Here is a 22,604-nt window from a genome sequence, read left to right on the forward strand (position 1 = left end):
GTCACATGATGCAAACAGATGAATTTGCCTTTTTTTTTTTACATTTTTTAGAATAACTGAGCTGTCCCCTTTTTTTACAAACCTACATGATGCCAGTCATTGATTTCTCCAGGCGTTACATAACCCCTGAGGCAAGTTAATCCAGGAACATTGAATGTGAAATGACTATTACGTGAAGCACGCACGAAGGATTGAAGACATCAGAGCAGTCCTTTGTGGGTTTTTGTTTTTTCAGATTACGTTGCTCTCTTTTAAAATGTGCTTGCTGTCTTTAGCTTTTGGTTGGAGAGCAGGACGGGTCTACGCCGTGTCCCTTCAGTCATCCAAGTCAAACTTTACCCCCCCCCCCCAAAGTTTATTACATCAGAGTATAAATCTTGAGTGTTTATTGAATGATAGAGGCCACTCTGAGATGTTATTATAATCGTGCTTTTATTAATGTAACTCTACGATCTCTGCTGGTGGCTATTTCAGCCCTGCTCAGAACAGGCTGTTTCCGTGTCTGTAGCTTTAAATATGTAAATGAGCTGTGTCTGACCCCGCCCCCTCTCTGGAAGGGCTCGGGTGTACTCGCTGCTTTCTGGCTCCATGTCCTATTGTTTACGGTGAGAAGGCAGACTCAGAGGGCAGAACAAACACCTAGCTGTGGGAGTGTCACCCACCTGGGGAGGAGGGGCTACTGCCCTTTGTGATGTCATGAAGGGAAAAATCCCCAAACGGCCTGTTTGAGCACACATTTTCTGAAAAGTGGAGCAGGCAGAAGACGGAGACACAGCATGCACTGAAAGTACAGCCGGTTCACTCTTTTTTATTCTTACCAGAATAAAAGAGAGAACGTTAAGTTAAAGTTAACGTCTTCTGAGGGTAATAGATCGGTATCGTATAGTAAAGTGTAAGACGACTCTGCAGGTTTAAACACACACAGAGGATGAGAGAAAGCAGCATTCGGTGTGCAGAATGTGGAAGCGTGTGTGAGGAGTGCAGGAAGCAGCCTCCGACAGTGACTGGAGATATTTCTGCTGAGAAACTCACTTCCAAGGTCACAGGAGACGTGGCACAGCGACAGCTCGGCTATTTTCACTTCAAAAAAAAAAAGGAGCTGGGGGGGAAGGCTCGGATGCATTCCCCTCTTCTCGCTCATTGACTACGGCTTTCTTTGGAAACAGTTCTTTAAATTGTGTAAAGTAAACTCTGCCAACTTCCGACGCGGCGGCCCCTTCTCACAAACACCCCGTAAAAAAATCCCCAACAAACAACGAGGCCAGGCATCTTTGCATCAACACACTGGGGCTGCAGAATCGTCCTCATGGTGTCTACTTGGTGTTTTGAAGCCAACCTGGAGAGTGGTCCCACTCTTCCCATTTAAAACACGACGATGCATATGAAGCCATTTTAGGAAGCTTTAAGGATGTTTGATCAGGGAGAGTCAAAGCTACGCTCATCGTGCCTGTGTGTTGTGTTTGGTGGATAAACAGGATGTGAGTAATGAGCTCATGTCTGCTCTGACAAACAACAAAAACAGCAGAAAGTGTTTGAGGACAGCAGCTACCTACCAGCTGACGGGCTGCAGGCTAAAAGGTTCAGTCCTGCATGAAACATTAAAGGATTAGCTTTTTGAGCTCCTAACGCTCGAGTTCAGGACGATTTCAGACTCCATTTGAGCCGCTCTGCCCTCGGCTCACACACACACACACACACGACACACACACAAACACTCAAACAATAACTCGGATAGACGGTTCACAGATAAACATATCGAATGACTGTTGAAGTAAATCCAAACTTTCTCATGTTAGAAAAGTGATGCTGCAGCTTTGAGTGTTTACTGTGGGCATACAAAGAAGGATTATTGGTTCTTACTTTAAACATGCAGAGGGGCTCTCAATCATGATCAAAATAACAAAAGATGATGTCGAGGCTGGCGGGGAATCATGGGAGTTCTCTCTGCAATTTAGAAAGTGTTCCCTTTTCGGCTCTTTTGAAAAAAAAAGACACATCAGCGTAACTTTGGCATCGTCATGAGACGTCAGTATTTGACGACTCGTGGATTTGAACGGTCCAGTGCAACTTTTTCTTCAGCTCACAACAACTTTGAGTTAAAAGTATGACTGAAGGTCTGAAGTCTTTAGAAGTCTTTAGACGTCTTTAGACACTCGCAGAAACCTCCTGAAAAAAACAAGCTCCTGATATTTCCATGAGGAGACTCGTGGACGACGTGGACTAAAGGAAGCACATCCTGTTTAAAACTTCAGCTCTGTTGTTCTTTCTCTACTCGTGAAATTCTTCCCTCAGCGTGAACCGTGACAGCCTCTGATAAACACACACACACACACACACACACATACACACACACACACACACACACACACACACACACACACACACACAACACTGCTAAAAAGGAAGGCTGACTATTACTCTGCTTGTGAAGCTGTAATTTAGCAGAGGCAGGTCTCACATGTGGATGTTTGTGTCATGTGAGCTAAAAACCTGCGGAGGATAAACACATCTGTGATTACTTTCTGCAGAGAGGATTGTCATTTTGATTCGGATGTTTGACACAGATGGTTTTATTTTTAGGGTAAGCAGCAGTCGTATTTTCAGCAGCTGCGTGGTCACGGTTCTGTCTTTTTTCATTTCAGATTTCTGATAGGTTCTTTAGATCGTCAAGAAATCACAAAGAACAACTCTCCGTTTAAAGAAACACGAGAGCCCGCGTAAATAACGCTTAATGGGTGTTAATAACACGATGTTTGGCAGCCTGCGGCCTGGAACTGAGAGAAAATCCTTCTCAGTGGAGTCGAATCATCCGCTGTTTTAAAATGGTATTTTTTTTGACAGAACATCCTCAGATCGATCCTTTAAAGGTTTTATTCATCTGTCTTCTTAGACTTCCGTACGAGTGACTGATAATGCTTTCAAGTACTGTTGAAGTCTAGACCACACAAACTGAGACCAAGACATAATCGAGACCAGAGTGCTCCGAGACCGAGACGTTTAGGGGTTGAGACGGCGACAAGGCCGAGACCATAAATATCACTGGGAAAAAAAGTCCATCTTAGGCCGCAGCATTCTTCTTTTAGAAAGAGGCGTTTTTGTGCTTTTCACTGTCATAACGTGAAAAAAAGAACCAACAGGTGGTGGTCTTGGTCTTGCTCTTGGTCTTGGTCTTGGTCTTGGTCGGTCTGGATTTAAAATCCGAGTCCGAAACAAGGCAAGAAAAAGTCTTTGATTCTGAGACAAGAACTTTTAAAAGTTTTGAGTACTACAACACGAGTTTCAAGTGTTTTGATGCTGTTGAACATAAAACGACAGCTTCTGACCACGTGACCACGTGACCACGTTACCACGTTACGTCCCAGGAACGCCGTCCTGAAGGGCGAGTCATGCTGCGTCACTGGATCAGAGCTGTTTATAAAGATGAATCAGCGGACAGGACTAGCATGAGTCAGCACTTCTATGAGGTTTGAGTTTGCATGAACATTTGCATGAATAGCGTTTGTTGTGTTTGTTAAGTAGATGCTAATTCAGTGAGCGAGTTAATGGCAAATACAAGTATGTGTTAGCATCAAGCTAAAAAAAACTAAAGGACACATCCCGGTCCATCTGTGAGAGTTTGTGCCCATCCACCAGTCACAAACGTGTGTGTGTGTGTGTGTGTGTGTGTGTGTAAAGCAGCTGTGCTTGGCTGAGTCATGACTCGGCCTGAGAAACTTCCGGTGACGAGACAGGATAACTGGAAGAAAGAAATTCCTTGTATTTTCCAGGAGCAGGAAGTGTGTAACTCACTGTCTTTAGGAACCAGGGGGCTGGAAGTCCCTCCCGCCGAGGTCCGTCCCACTGGGCTGGAATGTTTGGGCCCCCGGCCAGGGATCTTCAGTCCACTGGACTTCAGCATATTCATTGTGGAGAGGCAGAAAAGACGGCCAGGACCTGAGAGCTCCTCCCCGGGAGATGAAGGCGTCTGGATCGGGCGCTAGATGTGGGCGTGGCAGCTGTCACTCTCCATGTTCAGCTGGTGGAAGAAAAGGCCGGTGATTAAAAAGAATTAGAATCGATATCGGCCCCGTTGATAGACACCTAGCACACCTGACTGGAGCACTGTGGGAGGAGCTCCAAACTCTCTCCTCTAGAGATCAAACGAAGACTCAGAACGCACCATGAAGCACCATCGTTGCATTAGCGTGCTAATGTTAGCGGTCTTCAGTTAGCTGGTAGCTTCATGTAAACTGACACAGAATGATCTAAAAACTCTTCATCCTAATAATCAGTGAGTATGTTCTTCTTCTTCTTGACTCAAACAGCTTTTATACACAAGGGGAGGAGCCATGTAAACACAGCTCTGACAACAACACAGCCAGCAGGACTCCAGCTTCTCCCTCACTGGAGACAGTCAGGACTCACACACACATGTACACAGGACACACTGGAGTTATGATTTATATACATGCTGCTCACTCTTCCTTTAAAACCTTCAAATGAAACAGTGCAATTCGAAACATGGCTGCTGAACTTCTCCTGACTCGTGTTTCACCATCACAGGCTGCTGCAAAGTTAAATAAAGATGTTTGAAGCCGCTTTCAGAACAAGAAATCTTTGTACTTTTTTTTGTTACGATATGCGACTGCCTTTTATAGCCCGTCTTCTTCTCCTACTTTAATCTCGACAGACGTGACAAGCAACAAAAAGGCTGATCGCTGGGGGAGTTGGGAGTGTGAAGTATTTACCAGTCCCGACCGGTACTGGGAGACTTCACAGGTAACAGTGACAGAAAAATGTCCAAGCGCCGACGTGCTCCTATTTTTGGCTCACGTTTGAGCTGCTTATGACAGCAAACCTGAAATTAATGAGGCGAAGGCTTTCTTCCAAAAAGTGTAACAGCACTACTACGCGACAGTTACAAGTACTTATTCAACACATTAACACAGACAAGAAAGTCCTTAAATTACAGCTGTCTTTGTGTGCTGCCACTCCTTCAGTCTGTCACAGTGCATTCATCATTATTAATAACACCTCAGCGCCTCATATTTCCTCTCATAGCCAATTTATCAATTGAACCATATTACACATATAACACGGGGAATGTAGGCCGATGCCCAAGTGGAGCACGGCCTACAATTCATGGCCCATTAAGAAGAGGTGATGCTGTTACAGCCTACAATAAACAACACACATCTGGTGGAGGCTTTTTAAAACCAAGCCGGCTGCATTAGGAAAAGAAAGCAGGCAGATTTTAGGCCGAGGCGGTTCAATCTGTCCACCTTTAGCTGCATCATTAAACAAACAGGGTGGCTGCTTTTATTTCAGAGCAGAGGATCCTGTGAAAGGAGGCGAGAATTGTGGTTGATTTGGTTTTAAACTGAGACCCCCCCCCCCCCTTCCCTTCCCTAAACTGTGATTTCCCTCTGGCCTGCAGGATTTCTCCAAATAAGCCTGGATTTATTTTTTTCCAAATTGACTCCTTGATTATTTGTCTTTGACTCGAAACAGGATGAAAGCATTGTGATGATGATGCGCACCTCCACAAGAGCATGTAACACAACGCCAGTTTGATCTATTGTTGTAGCTCTACTGCGGCAACGTGGTCCAGAGGCTGATCCTTCACTTCCTCCAACACTGAGTCCGCTCCCCCCGGCTTGTCACAAAATGGCACAAAGGCGCATTATCACAAGAAAATTCTCACCTTTCTAGGTGGGGAAAGAGCGCGTCCGAGGGGTGTCCGACTCCGGCAGCCGGGGAACTTTCAGTTTTCTTCCCAGGCGGAAAAAAAAGGGGGGGATTAGTGGTTGCCACTCCCTGGGATGCAAATATGGATGCTGAGCAGAAACTGAAAGGGAGAGTCAGCGTGGATCAGCGGATGATGATGAGCTGCAGGAGCTGCACACCGGTGATGGGTTAGATGATGATGCTGCTGAAGAAAGCCAGCACAAGGAGACGAGATCTCCTCGACATGTATGTCTGTGTCTGCGGCCGATCACTGAGCACACGTCCCGACTCTTTCCCAAAACGAAATGCAGCATCAGCAACACTCAAAGCCAACTTTTTTTTTTAATCAGATCGTCTGGTTGCAAATGTGACGAGCAAACAGCAAATCCTGTTTCCCCGGTCTCTTTACACTCCTGTCCGTGTTCCCACTGTGGGTGTTGGGTTTGTTGGGTAAGCACAGCCTCCCTCTGACTCAACCCACCGGCTAGACTGAACAAAGGGGCTGGGAAGCAGAGCCTCCTGGGGGTGTGATGAGGGGAAACTAGGTCTGGCGGATCCTCGTTTACGAGTCAGGGGATTTAACTTGGCCAGTCGTTATCGATCAAAATACATGACTCATGCCAGCATGAGTCATCACTACTTTAATTTATTCATTCTTCTCTATAATTCGGCTCATATTTAACCGGAAATAAACCTTATTTTTACCAATGAACAGCCAATTAAAGACAGCATCGCCATATGTTTATCAGACAGGAAATCAGCTCAAAATAACAGTGTAAAGTTTTATTTGTAACATTTTAATTTGGCCGAATTCAAAAATAGTTTCTGAAGTTTCTTTGATAATTATGAATTTCCTTAAATTTTCGAAAAATAAGCAAGAAAATATGAATTAGAAAAATAGAGAAAGGCATTTGGTAAAGGGTTAAGTTTGAGCCAATTACAAGCCGGCAAGCTGTTAAAGGTTTACAGTGTAATGTTAGATATGTAATAATAGAAATGCAAAATTTAATCTAACAGACTAATCTCAATGGATACTGAAAGCACGTGAGCTCCTATAATCACGTGGGCGACTCATTCTCATATTTCTCCAACCTTGTGGGCGGGGCCTATAGCGATAGCCTGGGGTTTTCTTTCCGGTTAGCTTTTAAAACGTTCTGATTGGTCAGCTGATCCCAAAGTCGGTACTGGGATTGGTTAGCTCCTCTGCTGTTGGGAGTGTCCCAGTTTGACAGCTGACCCGCGAAATTCTGTTTATCAATGCACTGTAAACACAAATCAATATGTACGGAGCCCCACAAGGTCCATAAAGCAAAACACAAGTATCCTCTGTGCACAACATTCTCTGAAACCAAGATCATTAACTTGTTAATTTGGCTCTTTGTGCCTTTATTGACAGTGGATGCTCACACAGCTCTGCATGTGGTGGACACTGTAGCTTCAGTGTTTAGCCAGCTCTGCATGTGGTGGACACTGTAGCTTCAGTGTTTAGCCAGCTCTGCATGTGGTGGACACTGTAGCTTCAGTGTTTAGCCAGCTCTGCATGTGGTGGACACTGTAGCTTCAGTGTTTAGCCAGCTCTGCATGTGGTGGACACTGTAGCTTCAGTGTTTAGCCAGCTCTGCATGGGTCTGTAAAGCTTTCTGCGTTCTAACCTCTCTCCATGTTTCATCTCCAACATTGATCCTAGTTTGAGCAGCTTTCTGCTGCTGGAGCTTATTAGAAACATGCAGAGGCTTTTTAGCTCGGGTACAATCACTTCTATCTGAAGCAGTTCCACTGCCCGCTTCCATCGCTGCAACACCTGTTCACCTGATAACTGCTCTCATATCTGGCAAACCCAGGGGCGTCCAAAACGGCCTTCAAAGCCCCGCCTACCTTCTCTGGTCCAATCAGATCCAGAGCATTCAGGAGCAGAATCTAAAGTTAGAAGGAGGACATACTGGCTGCTGCATTGTTGTCTTTGTAGTCTTTATTATGTCTTGTTTGTACAGCACTTTAGTCATCAGAGTCTGTTTTAAATGTGCCATACAAATAAAGTTGACTGAAGTCTTTTATGAGTATTACAGCACTAACAGTCACTCTCATGCTTTCTGCTGTGTTTTTTTAAGCACACAACACAAACGAGCACTTAACAGGCAGGTCACAGCCTCAAGTCCACTCGGCTGCCAGAGAAACACAAGAAGGCCTTCTTACAGAGTCCCAAATCCTCCTTTAGCTCAGCAGGTGCTCGTCATATATTTAATACTTCACTTTTAATGTCGTACGGACAAGAGTGAGACAAAATCAACTTCTGGATGAATTAGCAAATGTTTATTTGTAACTGTAGAAAGTGACAGCTGAAATACCGGATTGACACTTGGAACAGATTTTGTTTCAAACTTTTAATGATAAATAATTTACTCTAACAAAAGTCATGTACATGATGAGATTGTTACGTAAAACCATTTAAACAAGCTGGATTGAGTGGACTGAGGCTCTAAATGAGAGTGACTGTACGTCTTTCAGTCGACCACTAGGTGTCTCTAGAGTTTCATGAATGAGTTAAAAACGATACAAGAGAAAGACTTCATTGTCTTCATACATTTTATGGGGACATTTATCCTGAAACACGGCCACCTTGTTGGGACATTATTTCTTCTAAATCCAACAAAACCATAATCATTGTAGGGTGATTGTTTGGTTTCTGGTAATTGATTCAAAATATTTACAGCAACAGTTCAGGTAAATGAGTTGGGATAGAGTATTGGTTCTTCAATGTCTGACATCAATCAGATCCGTTTTAAAGCAGCTGATAAAGTGGACGGATGTTTGGAAACATCTTTTAGTCTCTTTATTAATGGTGTCTATCTGAGCTCTTTAAACTGTGTGACATGAACTCAACAAAGTCCTTGAACTGTCACAGCACGAGGGTTCAAACTGTTCAGAAAAACATCTGTCTCATTACCGCCATCTGGTGGTGTGAGCTGCAAACTACACCCTCCTTAAAACGCTGGGGAGCTTTTTTTCACTCACTGCTCATTTTTGAATCAATGATGGTTTCTCAGATTAACTCCTAAAGAAGTTCTAGTCAGCACTAAGCCGAGATGCTCCAAAGAGAAAATAAAGTTTGATATTCGTCTGTTGGGGACCCAAGGAAGTTCATTGGGGGCCCAAGGAAGTTCATTGGGGGCCCCTTCCAGTGAATTTTTATTCCTGTTAAAAAAGCTGAAGGAAAATGAAGAGGAATTTTCTGTCTGTGAGTGAAAACAGCACAGAGGTGGTTGAAGGGGCCCAGGGCCACAGACTTGAGCTGGTTATGGTTCAGTCCACGTGAAGTTTCTCACTGTTCACTTTTGAATCTTGGATGGTTCCTCAGACACTCGTAGTCAGAACTTAGCTGAGAACTATCCAGAGATTCTCCAAAAGACAAAATAAAGTTTTATGGTCGATGATTTTTGGCCTGAACATTTAAAGCTCTGACTGAACACTCTTTACGCTAACAGATCAAAATAGTTTGGGACTGACGTGTTCAAACCGCCGTCATGTTTGGCGTCTTTGGGCCTGTCGAGAGGTCTCCACTCGTTTGGATTATTTCCACCAAGAGTTGAGATGCTGTGATTGGCGTTAATCACCATTATATCCTCATTTCCTCTCTTTAATTCACATATCTGAGCAGCCGGCCGTCACAACAGTAACAAAGGGGGTCACGAGCCGACCTGAGCCGCCTCATTAATATGCAGCGTGTTCAGATAAAGCCTCTCTGTGGTTCATTATAATGGCTCAGTGTTTGTGAGTGTGTGGACGTTGCCCCCTCGGTCCACTTTGTAGGGGAAGTGACTGGATTACACTCTAATCCCATTATGATGCTGCTGCTATGTGAAGGATTAGAAAGGAAGGGCTGGAGCTCCAGAACTGTGGGACTGTACCGACACGAACACACACACACACACACACACACACACACACATACAGATGGCTCGTGCAATCAGTGTGGATGACACGGAGGCTCGGCGAGCGCGGAGGATACGTGTCTTCATCTGTCTTCACCTGAGGACACAGAGACGTGGTGAGTTTGATGTTTTCGTAGCTCTCAGCAGTCTGCAGACGGACAAGCAGTCAAACAGCTGATGGATGGTGACGTGAAGGAGGCAGCCAACTTTGGTGTCAGCTTGATTAAGCAGTAAATTCAAAATATGAAACAGCAGGAGGAGGAGCAGAGCCGGCGTTGAGTTCATGAAGTTTGCCAACCAATAAATTACAAAACAGGAACACTGCTCAGTTATTATCAACTGAAAATGACTCAGAAAAATGATGTATGAAATCCTGTTTTGTGATTCCTTGATTGTCTTTAATATTATTGAATTATTTTAAATGTAATTTCTCAAAACAACAAAGATTGCTGATGTGGTGTAAAGCCGCTCGGGGGCCCCCCTGCTGGCCTGGGGGGCCCCCTGCCTTGCCTGTTGACAATCAGCGCCTCTGTCTACTTCAGAGTCAAGATGAAAGTTGGAAAGTGTTCAATCGATTCGACTCGCTCTCGTTCAGATCAATTAAAGGTCAAAAAAAAAAATAGAAATAAATAAAAATAAGATGTTTTTCTCTCTTTCAAGTTTTTTTTATGCCATCACAGCTAACAAAGGCAAACTAACCTGAAATTAAAGATGTAAAATAAAACAGTAAGTTATTCCTCTGTCTTCACTTCCTTTGCTTCAGGCGCTTTTTATTCCATCACTGATTTTAATTAAAAATACATAAAAAAAATGCTCACGAGCAACTTTTAGAGTATTTCTCCACTCTGAACATGAAAAGGAGAACTCTTTCTGTTCAGCTCCTCTGTTGTCTTCAAAGATGCTGAAAGAATCTTTTTTTTTTTTCTCTCAATAAAACAGAAAACTAACGTCCTGAATATTCGTTGACTCACAGGGATCTGCTGAACGCCGCGTTGTTCTGGACTCAGCTGCTGCAGCGATGAGCCACTTTTTGGCGAAATGAAGAGAGATGAGAGAATGATTTACCTGCCTGTGTGTGTGTGTGATAGTGTGTGTGTGTGTGTCACTGTGACTCTGTGTGTGTGTGTGTGTGTGTGTGTGTGTAAGTGACAGGAGGTGAAGGTCTGAACCAGGGACAGAGATCACTTAAACACAGCCGAGCATCTGAGAGAGACAGACGAGAGACGGGGCGACAACATGCAGGACCTCCGACTGTAGCAGAATCTATTGTGCTGTATTATTGTTAGAATTAAGTCGGTTATGCAACAGGCGGAGCATCAAACTCAGAGGATTGTAAAGCATTTGTTCTGAAAGTGTTTCTCTTTTTGGCTCGCTGAGTCTTATATGCAGCCAGCAGAGTTTAAGTGCCTGAACAGCTGCGAATAAGTCGAGGTCTGAGGAGGCAGTCTGAGTCTGAGGCAGCAGGTGCAACAGTGCAGGGTATCCATACAAGCTGCATGCTCCTACCACCTCCTCTACCTCTTCATCCTCAGCCTCCTCCTCCTCCTCCTCCTCGGCTCCGGCTGCAACTTCAGCTCCTTCTGCAAAGACTCAACTTGTCAAGCTGTCCAGCGTCTGACTCCTCTCCAGGATTCCAGGTAATGCATGAAAGTCAGCTGCGGGTGTGTGCGTCACATTTGGACATGTTTACGTGTGAAATGAAGGAGATGTAACACTTTGAGTGAAAGCTGAAAGAGCGGAGGGTGTTTCTGAGTCTTTATCTTTATTTATCAGCAGCTTCATTTGTTGGCTCTCGGGTCTTTTTTATAAATGCGGGCTTCAAACCTGAGGAAACTTTGAGGAGGCTGCTTTAAATCTGTGAAACAATTCACCTTAAAATCAGAATTTAAAGACACGCCTCTTTACGTCGGTTTTTAGTTGTTGAGTTTGACATTTTGACCTTTATTCTTGACTTTATTCACGTTAGTCCTTTTATATGGTGTTTTAAACCTGCACAGCATTTAGCTTTGCTTTAGAAATGCTATATAACATAAAGTCTGACGTGACTTCACTGCACACTCAAACAAATGGGAGGCAGATTTTCATCTGTAGTCTTTTAAAGCAGGAGATGAAAACACAAATCAAATTCATAAAGAAATGTCAAAGTTCATTCTTGGTCCTGATTTTGCAGCCCGGTGACGTAACGGGATCGCAGCGGGAGATAAATGTGGATTTTCAGACTTGTAATTTTCAGTAATAAATTCAACCTGCAAGTGAAACTAAACATCAGGTTGTGAGCAGCACGGGTCATTAACTCGGCGGGAACAACAAGTCAGACGATGACTCGTGTGCACGAGATGATTGTGATGCACACACGTTATAATAAGTAACTCGTTATTATCTCGTGCAGACGATATCATTACGTTATGTGCTGAGGTTGTCAACCTGGTGTGTGTGTGTGTGTGTGTGTGTGTGTTCCAGGTGTTAAAGCCTTGTTTTTTTCGGAGATGTTTGCAGTGTGACCTGCAGACGTAAACGAGCATTAAATTAACTCTGTTACTCTGCAGAGTAGAGGTCAACACCTCACGTCCACGTCCCGTTATCATGGAAGTAAAATGATCTCATTATTATTATTTTAAAGGCTTATCTTTTAATGGACAGGACAGCGGATAAAGTCAGAGAGAGACAGTGGGCGAGAAAAAAAGTCACAGGCCAGATTTGAACCTGGGCCGCCCGCTTTGAGGCCGCCCGCTTTGAGGCGGCCCGGGTGGGTATACACCCTGAATTAGCAGAAGATAATCAGAGAAGTCACCCTTCCCTCGCAGCATCCAATCAACCATTAGTGTGAATCCGAGGAGATGAACCCCATGGAGACTCAGACTGCAGGCGGGGAGCGTGCTCTATAATACACAACCAATAATTACAACCATTAAATTGTGCACACAGGATAAAATATATTTTCTTTTTGGGACTTCAGGGACTAAAAACAGATAAACTGAGTCTGCACCTGAACGACGTAAAGTTTAAAAAAGGAGCGAGCTGAATGAAAAAGGACAGAGGTCCCTTTTTTTTTTAACTCTTTTTATTTCCAATAAAAAAACACAGCAGTGAATAACATTGTCTGTAAATAAACACAATTAGCTTTAGAAAGTGTTCGCAGAGCCTTTGAGCTCTTTAAATTCTGGAGGACTTCCTGAATCTCATGTGACGGGGGGACGAGCGAGCAGGATCAGGCGTCGGGCCAGCTGAGCTGTAAAGACACAAACTTTGTGTGTTCACAAACTTTGACACGACAAACAGAACCTGGATCCGTCTGCAGCCTGACCCAGAGAGAACGTGTTGGTAAATGAGTTACCACGTGTACACACGAGTTCTTTTTAATAAAGTGTTAATGTCACTCCATCCGGGGGGGGGGGGGGGGGGGGGGGGGGGGGGGTGGACGGACTTTGTCTGGTGCAGTTTGGAAGACACAGACTGTGCTTCCCCAAATATTTATCTCAGGGACGCTGATTTTAAACTCTGGTCCCGCCTCTGAGAATGCAAATAGCCAATAGGAGTCTTCGTTTTTGGGCTGGCACCTCGGGGGCCAATCAGATTTTAAGAGGCCCAGACCCCCCGTCCTCTGGACACGCCCCTGTGGGAGACATTATAACGCAGAGAATAGTTCACGTTGGATTCTTTTATACTTGAATTGATGATGAATTCATTGCGTGTTTTGCAGGAGCTGATTTCCGGCGGCGCTCTTCTCTGCCTGTTCTGGTCGTCTCCGAGTCAGCGCCATGGCGTCCGCAGCTCTGGAGCTGATGGGCTTCTTCCTGGGCCTGCTGGGGATGCTGGGTACGATGGTCGCCACGGTGCTTCCATACTGGCAGATTTCCGCCCACATCGGCTCCAACATCGTCACGGCCGTCGCCAACATGAGAGGTCTGTGGATGGAGTGCGTCTACCAGAGCACGGGCGCGTTTCAGTGCGAGACCTATAACTCCATGCTGGCCCTGCCCTCCGACCTCCAGGCCTCCCGTGCCCTCATGGTCATCTCCATCGTGCTGTCCATCCTCGCGATCGCGATCTCGGTCCTGGGGATGCAGTGCACTCTCTGCTTAGAAGGAACGGGCACAGTGAAGAATCGTGTTGCGGGCACAGGTGGGGGATTATTCCTGGCCGCTGGCTTCCTGGCGCTCATACCTGTGGCGTGGACCACTCACGAGGTAGTCCAGACCTTCTACAGACCCAATCTTCCTGCCAGCATGAAGTTCGAGCTGGGGGAGTGTCTGTATGTCGGTCTGGCCTCTGCGCTCATCACCATGCTCGGAGGAGGGATGCTGTGCGTGTCGTGCTGCGAGGAGCAGGGAGGAGGTCGCGCGAGACGTCAGGGCGGAGGTTATCCTTATCCGGTACCAGGTGGCGTGCCCGGCCCAGGGGTGCGGACGACCTCACAGACGTACCGAAACCCCACCCTGCAGGTCGGGGGTGTCCACGCAAGCAGCAGGGGGGCGACGCTGGTCCGCAGTAACACAGGCAGCTCACAGTCGAGTGCAAATGCCGTCCAGGGAGCCAAGAAGCCCACAGCGGCAGGATATGACATCACAGGATACGTCTGAGGGTCACGCCATCAAATGTGGCTCCATGACATCTGAGGTTGAGTTAAATTAGAGAGGCACGATATGCTTAATGGAGAAAAACCACAACAACTCAATCGTGGGAATCTGGCGATGTGACGACGCGTGGACGAGCCGCTTTATGTTTTCAGACGACAGGAACAAAGTCACTGATCACGTCACGATCTTCCAATACCTCAGCAGTGACTCATCAATGTGCCGATTTTGTGGGAACGTTTTGTGACATGGGGTCGTCATGATTCCAGAATTTTTAAACTTTGATTCGAGTGAAAAGCAAAACAATATCGATACCTGATACAGGAACACAAATACAAATCCTAGGCACCAAATATTCACCAAGAAAGCAGCGAGTACACCCGAGCCCTTCCAGAGAGGGGGCGTGGTCAGACACAGCTCATTTACATATTTAAAGCTACAGACACAGAAACAGCCTGTTCTGAGCAGGGCTGAAATAGAGGGGTTTATAGACATGATCAAATACAGGATCAGAGAGGATTTACAACAACACACTTCACACACATGATGAAGAGGAGCGAGGACACTGATTTCACCTGAAGACGAGGAGGTCATGTGACCTTTAAAGCTTTTATTGACTGAAAGATAAATCATCGAACTGTCAACATGGACCGTCTTCAGATCAAAGTTTTTTAGCTGTTTTCATATTAATTGATTATGTGCCTTATATTTTATTGACCTTCCTGTGAAAATGTGTGAAATATTTGGGTTTAATTCCAGTCTTATATTTTCTGGCAGCCTTTTGAAAAATGTTAGTTCAACAGTTACACTGAAAACTTCACTTAGGTTTTGACAGTATTTCTACAGCTGGTCAGCAGCGTGAAGACAACATGTTTTACTTTTTGTACCAGAACGTTTCAGACATGTTTTATCTACGTGAATTAAAATGAAAATAAAGAACGAATGTGTCATTTCACCGTCAGATTGACTCTCAAATCGAAGCCTTTTGTTCTTTTTAAGTTTCTTCTACACTTATTACTGTCCTCCCTCGTCTCTCTCTGCGGTTGTCGTCACACACAACTTCCTCCAGTCACCATCATAACATTTTAAATCCTAAATATCTGACATGTTTTCAGTAAATCGGGACGTCCCTGAGGATCTCTGCTCAAAACAGAGACCTTAAGATTGAATCTTTTTACGACGTACACTACAAGATAATCCGAGCAGCCTCGAGTCGGGAGCGACCTCTTAATAATCCTGCAGTTTAAGTCAAGAAGCTTCAGTGTCATAAAGTCGCACGCTCTTCATGTGAGATGACCTCGGCATGCTAACAAAGTTACAGAGAACAGGCGACCAGGCCGCTCGGTGGAGTCAGACGACAATCTCCCTGATGAAAGTTATTACGCTAAAAAAAAATCTACCTTTAAATTTCCTTTTCAAGGTTTAAAAGTTGCATATTGTTGCTTTAAAGTAAAACAACACAGCGTCTGGTACTTGAACGCTCTCGTTGTCGAATATAGTTGTGAAAATATGAAAAGGCCGCTCATGATAAAGATGAGTCTCTTGCTGTGTTTTCACAGCAGGCAGGAATGAGAAAAAGATCGCAGCCCTGAACTGAGAGCAAACAGAAGATCGACACAAACAAACCAAAACAAACAGAGCAGAACTACTTTAGACCGATCGATAGGCAGTTTGACTTACAGGTCGACTGTGGGACTCAAACATACATGATCACTGGGTCAGTTCAGGAAGGTCGTTCTTTACAACACAATCTAGGGTACAGTTTCAATTTCAGAGTGTTTACGTTGTGTTTATATGACTTTGAAATGTCTCGAGTTTAAAAACTGAAAGCGTTTTTCATTGCTGGGCTCCACACGTTGATTTAAAAGAAACAACTGTGTGTTATTGTTCGTCTCTGTCGCACAGATAATCAAACCTTCGCCCTGATAGGGAACGATAAGGCTGCAGATTTCAGACTACTGTGTGCGGTCAGGAGACTGGAATCCGGTCAGAAACTGAACCGGTTCGACCGCCATACATTTGACCGAGAGAACACCAGAGATAAGTGGACCATGGACACACACACATTCACAACACACACACATTTTGAGAGTGTGGGAAAACACAAACATGCTCTCAAAAACAGACTAGATTATCCTAAAGGGGTCTTTTGTTCACACAGGCAGTCTGTGTAAGAAGAGACACAACCCTCCCTCCACAGCTAACAGACATAATAATGAAGAAGAAATTAAATTAAATTAACCAGCCAATACTGATGGGGTAATAAACTATTTAATGCAACAATATGTTTTCCCAACTTAAAATTGTTTCAAAGTTTGTCTCCCAACTGGGAGAATGGCGTCCCTCCCATGTCCACAGAGTGCCCCAGTGACAGTAACTGTCAGCAACAGAGTAAGCCTGTCTCTGTAATGTTTCATACGAAGAGGCTATTTCAGATTATTTTAAAATTAGACTGAAGAGTTTGGTAAAATAAAATCACAGGAAAATTGTCATAAAGGTAATTAAAGATTAACAAAGACCGAATTGAAGAGTTCTTCCTGCACTCCTTGTAAGTGGAAGCTTCAGCGGCATAAAGAAACTCCCCGTCGGGGAATCGAACCCCGGTCTCCCGCGCCAGGGCCGGGAATAGTAGTCTTTAATTTCCTTAACTTTTACCATTCATTCTCTATGGTAGTTCTTATCACTACGGATGTAATATACTTTTGGCCACTATGGAGATTTGGGGGGCGCTGTTTCCCCCGTTTGGTAAATGTAAGGAGACCCCGTTTCTTCAGGTTTGAGTGACAGTCCGACAGTCAGTGCAGGGTCTTCTTCATCACAAAGTTAAGAGAACTCCGTATCAACAGTTTATCGTCACCTTTTTCACAACTTTAATAACATATATCCAACTACTCAAACGTAAGTCTTGCTTGTTTTTTCATCGACTTTATTAACAATCCTCATTTATATCTTAAAACCTGTTTAATGGTAGTTTATTTGAGTTGAGTTGTGTTGACAAACACGAACTATGATTTCTTTTTGCTAAGGTAGCAAGGTGGTACAATATCGGTAACGTTAATGTTATTTTTACACTGATGAAAATAACTCAACTGTAATATTAATGTTATTTTATTGATTATTGACGACTGTAATAAAACAATTTCTCTCCTGCTGATAGTGACAAAAAATCCTTTTTGTTTGAACCTTTCACGGTTTTTTACTCAAATAATCATTGTGTCAGGTTAATATTTTGTTTTTATACAACTATAGTTTACATGAAAGATTCAATTGAATTGCCATGAAAAAAACCCACCTATTATAAGGTATCACGTCAAATAATGACTATCTGGTGTGTAAGTGTTATTACCTCGTCATTAAAAATGCAGGTTATTTTATATACATCAGTAACACTGTTGATATAACAGCTTGATTACACTTTGATTAATATAACAAATGTACATTGTGTTCTGCTGTGCACAGGAGATAATGAAGAAGACAGTTGACTTCTTTCCAGGAAGGGCAACAGTGTCCTTCAGGAAGGGTCCGTCAGGCCATGTTCGCCAGGACCCCTCTGACGAGGCCATGAGGATAAAAAAAAAATCCCTCCCTTCAGGACAAGTCCCCTCCTCAAAAACAGGACCAGGTGAGAACCAATGCTCTCACTCTGGTTTTTCAACGTGGAGGCGATGTGTCAGACCGCCAGGAGGTAATGGGCGAGTAAAACTGGAAAAACAGCAGCATCAGAAAAAGATGACCAGGAACTGTTCTGCCTGTGGTCAGCCAAAGTCCAGATATCTTGGGGATGGCTGTTCAGTTCATTTCTTTTATCAGTGCCCAGTTGTAAAGTACTTTTATTGTTCAACGAAGGTTTTTAAGATCTATGAACATGAAGGCCTTAAGAACCCCAGGATGTCCTTTGAGGACTTTGCTGCCTCTCCGTTTTTTGAGCGGGAGCTGGATGCTGCCAAACAGAGGGGGGCAGAATGGAGAAAGGTGGCAGAGCAGAGGGCAAACAGGAAGTCGTCATTGCAGCTGCTGACAGGTCGTCTGTGCAGGTTCTGTCACCAGCCACTAAAACAGGGTCCGAGCAGCCCTCATATACATGCATCCTTCCCGGGGGTGCTAGGAAAGTCCATTTACTGCCCCTCCAGAGTGTTCTCCATGTACAGGGCACAGGGCATGGTTAAAGAAATGACCTGGGCAGAGTTTCATCAGTCTGGCTTTCACGACACTGAAAGGGACAGATGGGCTGCAGAAAAGAAACAGTGACTGCTTTTTGCCCCACTATTGTAAATATGTTTATAGCTACAAACCTTGTATATACTACTGTGTATTTCTCTTTGTGTTCATTTATTGTTCATATCATTTTGTGTGATTTAGAATTCAGAAAGGTTTTTATAATAGATCTTGTGTGTATAATAAAATATTGTGAAGGCATTTCTACTTTACTGTATTTTTTTCATATTGGAACTGAAAAGAAACTCACTAAATTTACTTGTTTCTTGTACATTTCAGGTCATTGTTATTTACAGGACAGGATATTGTCAAACTGAGATGTACAGTATTTGATTAAAATTAAACTTGATATTGTAATTTAGTAAATAACACTGCAGCAGTATTTGAGGATGTTTCTTACCATCATTTAGAGGGAAACAGCTATTTATGAAAGAGATGTGTACAACATAGAGAAATATTCTGGTATGAATATTGGCCATTTTGTTTGGGCAGAGTCGGATTCGATCCTGCACCGTCCCGAGCGCCTCCTGGAACACTGATTTCTCTTCTACGGCTATCTGCGGCCGGCCCCCGCGCCAGGGCCGGGAATAGTAGTCTTTAATTTCCTTAACTTTTACCATTCATTCTCTATGGTAGTTCTTATCACTACGGATGTAATATACTTTTGGCCACTATGGAGATTTGGGGGGCGCTGTTTCCCCCGTTTGGTAAATGTAAGGAGACCCCGTTTCTTCAGGTTTGAGTGACAGTCCGACAGTCAGTGCAGGGTCTTCTTCATCACAAAGTTAAGAGAACTCCGTATCAACAGTTTATCGTCACCTTTTTCACAACTTTAATAACATATATCCAACTACTCAAACGTAAGTCTTGCTTGTTTTTTCATCGACTTTATTAACAATCCTCATTTATATCTTAAAACCTGTTTAATGGTAGTTTATTTGAGTTGAGTTGTGTTGACAAACACGAACTATGATTTCTTTTTGCTAAGGTAGCAAGGTGGTACAATATCGGTAACGTTAATGTTATTTTTACACTGATGAAAATAACTCAACTGTAATATTAATGTTATTTTATTGATTATTGACGACTGTAATAAAACAATTTCTCTCCTGCTGATAGTGACAAAAAATCCTTTTTGTTTGAACCTTTCACGGTTTTTTACTCAAATAATCATTGTGTCAGGTTAATATTTTGTTTTTATACAACTATAGTTTACATGAAAGATTCAATTGAATTGCCATGAAAAAAACCCACCTATTATAAGGTATCACGTCAAATAATGACTATCTGGTGTGTAAGTGTTATTACCTCGTCATTAAAAATGCAGGTTATTTTATATACATCAGTAACACTGTTGATATAACAGCTTGATTACACTTTGATTAATATAACAAATGTACATTGTGTTCTGCTGTGCACAGGAGATAATGAAGAAGACAGTTGACTTCTTTCCAGGAAGGGCAACAGTGTCCTTCAGGAAGGGTCCGTCAGGCCATGTTCGCCAGGACCCCTCTGACGAGGCCATGAGGATAAAAAAAAAATCCCTCCCTTCAGGACAAGTCCCCTCCTCAAAAACAGGACCAGGTGAGAACCAATGCTCTCACTCTGGTTTTTCAACGTGGAGGCGATGTGTCAGACCGCCAGGAGGTAATGGGCGAGTAAAACTGGAAAAACAGCAGCATCAGAAAAAGATGACCAGGAACTGTTCTGCCTGTGGTCAGCCAAAGTCCAGATATCTTGGGGATGGCTGTTCAGTTCATTTCTTTTATCAGTGCCCAGTTGTAAAGTACTTTTATTGTTCAACGAAGGTTTTTAAGATCTATGAACATGAAGGCCTTAAGAACCCCAGGATGTCCTTTGAGGACTTTGCTGCCTCTCCGTTTTTTGAGCGGGAGCTGGATGCTGCCAAACAGAGGGGGGCAGAATGGAGAAAGGTGGCAGAGCAGAGGGCAAACAGGAAGTCGTCATTGCAGCTGCTGACAGGTCGTCTGTGCAGGTTCTGTCACCAGCCACTAAAACAGGGTCCGAGCAGCCCTCATATACATGCATCCTTCCCGGGGGTGCTAGGAAAGTCCATTTACTGCCCCTCCAGAGTGTTCTCCATGTACAGGGCACAGGGCATGGTTAAAGAAATGACCTGGGCAGAGTTTCATCAGTCTGGCTTTCACGACACTGAAAGGGACAGATGGGCTGCAGAAAAGAAACAGTGACTGCTTTTTGCCCCACTATTGTAAATATGTTTATAGCTACAAACCTTGTATATACTACTGTGTATTTCTCTTTGTGTTCATTTATTGTTCATATCATTTTGTGTGATTTAGAATTCAGAAAGGTTTTTATAATAGATCTTGTGTGTATAATAAAATATTGTGAAGGCATTTCTACTTTACTGTATTTTTTTCATATTGGAACTGAAAAGAAACTCACTAAATTTACTTGTTTCTTGTACATTTCAGGTCATTGTTATTTACAGGACAGGATATTGTCAAACTGAGATGTACAGTATTTGATTAAAATTAAACTTGATATTGTAATTTAGTAAATAACACTGCAGCAGTATTTGAGGATGTTTCTTACCATCATTTAGAGGGAAACAGCTATTTATGAAAGAGATGTGTACAACATAGAGAAATATTCTGGTATGAATATTGGCCATTTTGTTTGGGCAGAGTCGGATTCGATCCTGCACCGTCCCGAGCGCCTCCTGGAACACTGATTTCTCTTCTACGGCTATCTGCGGCCGGCCCCCGCGTGACAGGCGGAGATACTGTCCACTATACTAACGAGGAAGGTGACGATGAGGCGTTGCCTGTTTCCAACCAATCAATGGGGTGATTTCAAATGCTTAGATTCTCTATGGTATGGTAGTCCTTATAGTCCTTATCACTACGGATGTAATATACTTTTGACCACTACGGAGAATTTTGGGGCGCTGTTTCACCCTTTTGGTAGATGTAAGAAGACCTTTCATACTCCGACGACAGGGTGTATTTTATATACATTAACGTCGTATTTACTTTGTGGCGTTTCCTTGACTGAAAGCAAACATTAAACAAACAGACTTAAAGGTGAACACCGAACGAAGTGGAAATTGACTTTCGTAACCTAGCAACAGTGTTCGCCGGCTCTGAAACTGAGGTCGCGAGCGCTGCGAACGAAAAAAACCCAGAACAGACATACCGCGTTTATACTAAAGACCACAGGTGAATTTTAGTTTAGTTTACAAAACACCTTATTTCCCGTCGTGTAAGCTTCAGCGGCATAAAGAAACTCCCCGTCGGGGAATCGAACCCCGGTCTTCCGCGTGACAGGCGGAGATACTGTCCACTATACTAACGAGGAAGTGGTGAAACCGCATGCGTGTCAAAACCGTCCAATCAGTAAGCGTCTAACATTTCAGCCTTTCATTTCAGTTTTGTAACGACCAACTTTATAGGCTGGATTTGCAGTTTGCGGCTGTGGGTCAAAATATGCAACCAACGACAAATTCACAAACCAAAATATTTTACACTTTGAATATCTAAAAAATCCATTATATTCTTTATCAAAGGAGGAATCTCCCATCATTCAAGTTCATGGTAGCAGATTTATAAAGAGAAATGTTTGGGAGCAATAACAGGTAGCGTGTTGAAATAAAAATTCAGAATAAACAAAATGTGGAGGAAAGAGAGGGGGAGTCTGCCTGTGTCACAATCCGTTTACTGAAAATGGATTATACCTCATTCAAGAGTTTCACCCCTCCCCTTGAATGCATTTCCTGAAGTTCAGACTTAGCTAATGAGTGAAATCAGGATTTCACATTTTTCCCAACAGCCTGAAGTTTCCTTTTTCGAAAATGCCCTTTTCTGAAACTAAGTGTAAGAGAGGGCGCCCTCTGGTGGTTAAATTAAGAATTGAAGAGTTCACCAGGTTTGAAAATATTGACTAAAACTGTTTTTTGAATCCACACAAGCTTCAGTCAGTGAAAAGAAAATAGAGACCCGGCCGAGCGACAGACTCTGGTCATGTGTTGTGGTCAAACCGTTAGACTGAGCGGGAGTCTGCACACAGCTTTTAAAGTGTTTTGGAAATAAATGTTTGTCTTAAAATAAAATAAATGTTTCCATTAGGTGGTGTAAAAAAAATAGTTATAGGTGAAAACAAACGATAAGTCCACAGCAAACCCTGCAGAAGTCAGAGA

General features: G+C 43.5%; 2 protein-coding genes across 5 annotated transcripts in view; one reads left to right on the forward strand and one right to left on the reverse strand.

Moving 5' to 3' along the window:
* Positions 1–6,066, reverse strand: part of clip2 (CAP-GLY domain containing linker protein 2) — a 31,001-nt gene extending 24,935 nt beyond the window's left edge. For both annotated transcript variants that reach the window (XM_079355813.1, XM_079355812.1), the window contains exons 1-2: positions 5,684–6,066; positions 3,790–4,015 (exon numbers count right to left, since the gene is read on the reverse strand). In XM_079355813.1, the coding sequence (XP_079211939.1) occupies positions 3,790–3,904 (115 nt within the window). In that variant the 5' untranslated portion in view covers positions 3,905–4,015; positions 5,684–6,066. The remainder of the gene's footprint in view (positions 1–3,789; positions 4,016–5,683) is intronic.
* A 3,435-nt stretch (positions 6,067–9,501) lies between these two features.
* Positions 9,502–15,170, forward strand: cldn2 (claudin 2). 3 transcript variants are annotated; one of them, XM_079356271.1, is made up of 3 exons: positions 9,502–9,751; positions 10,609–11,272; positions 13,336–15,170. In XM_079356271.1, the coding sequence occupies exon 3, from the start codon at positions 13,394–13,396 to the stop codon at positions 14,213–14,215; it is 822 nt and encodes a 273-aa protein (XP_079212397.1). In that variant the 5' UTR covers positions 9,502–9,751; positions 10,609–11,272; positions 13,336–13,393; the 3' UTR covers positions 14,216–15,170. The 3 variants fall into 3 exon arrangements, with proteins under 3 accessions (XP_079212397.1, XP_079212399.1, XP_079212398.1); XM_079356273.1 differs by having other exon boundaries at positions 10,788–11,272; XM_079356272.1 differs by lacking the exon at positions 9,502–9,751 and having other exon boundaries at positions 10,512–11,272.
* The last annotated feature ends 7,434 nt before the right edge of the window (positions 15,171–22,604 follow it).

The sequence above is a fragment of the Symphodus melops genome (genome assembly GCF_947650265.1).
Source record: "Symphodus melops genome assembly, chromosome: 11".
Lineage (NCBI taxonomy): Eukaryota > Metazoa > Chordata > Actinopteri > Labriformes > Labridae > Symphodus > Symphodus melops.

Excerpts from the sequence above, each read along its gene's own strand:
- cldn2 (XM_079356271.1), top strand. The coding sequence starts at position 13,394 with ATGGCGTCCGCAGCTCTGGAGCTGATGGGCTTCTTCCTGGGCCTGCTG.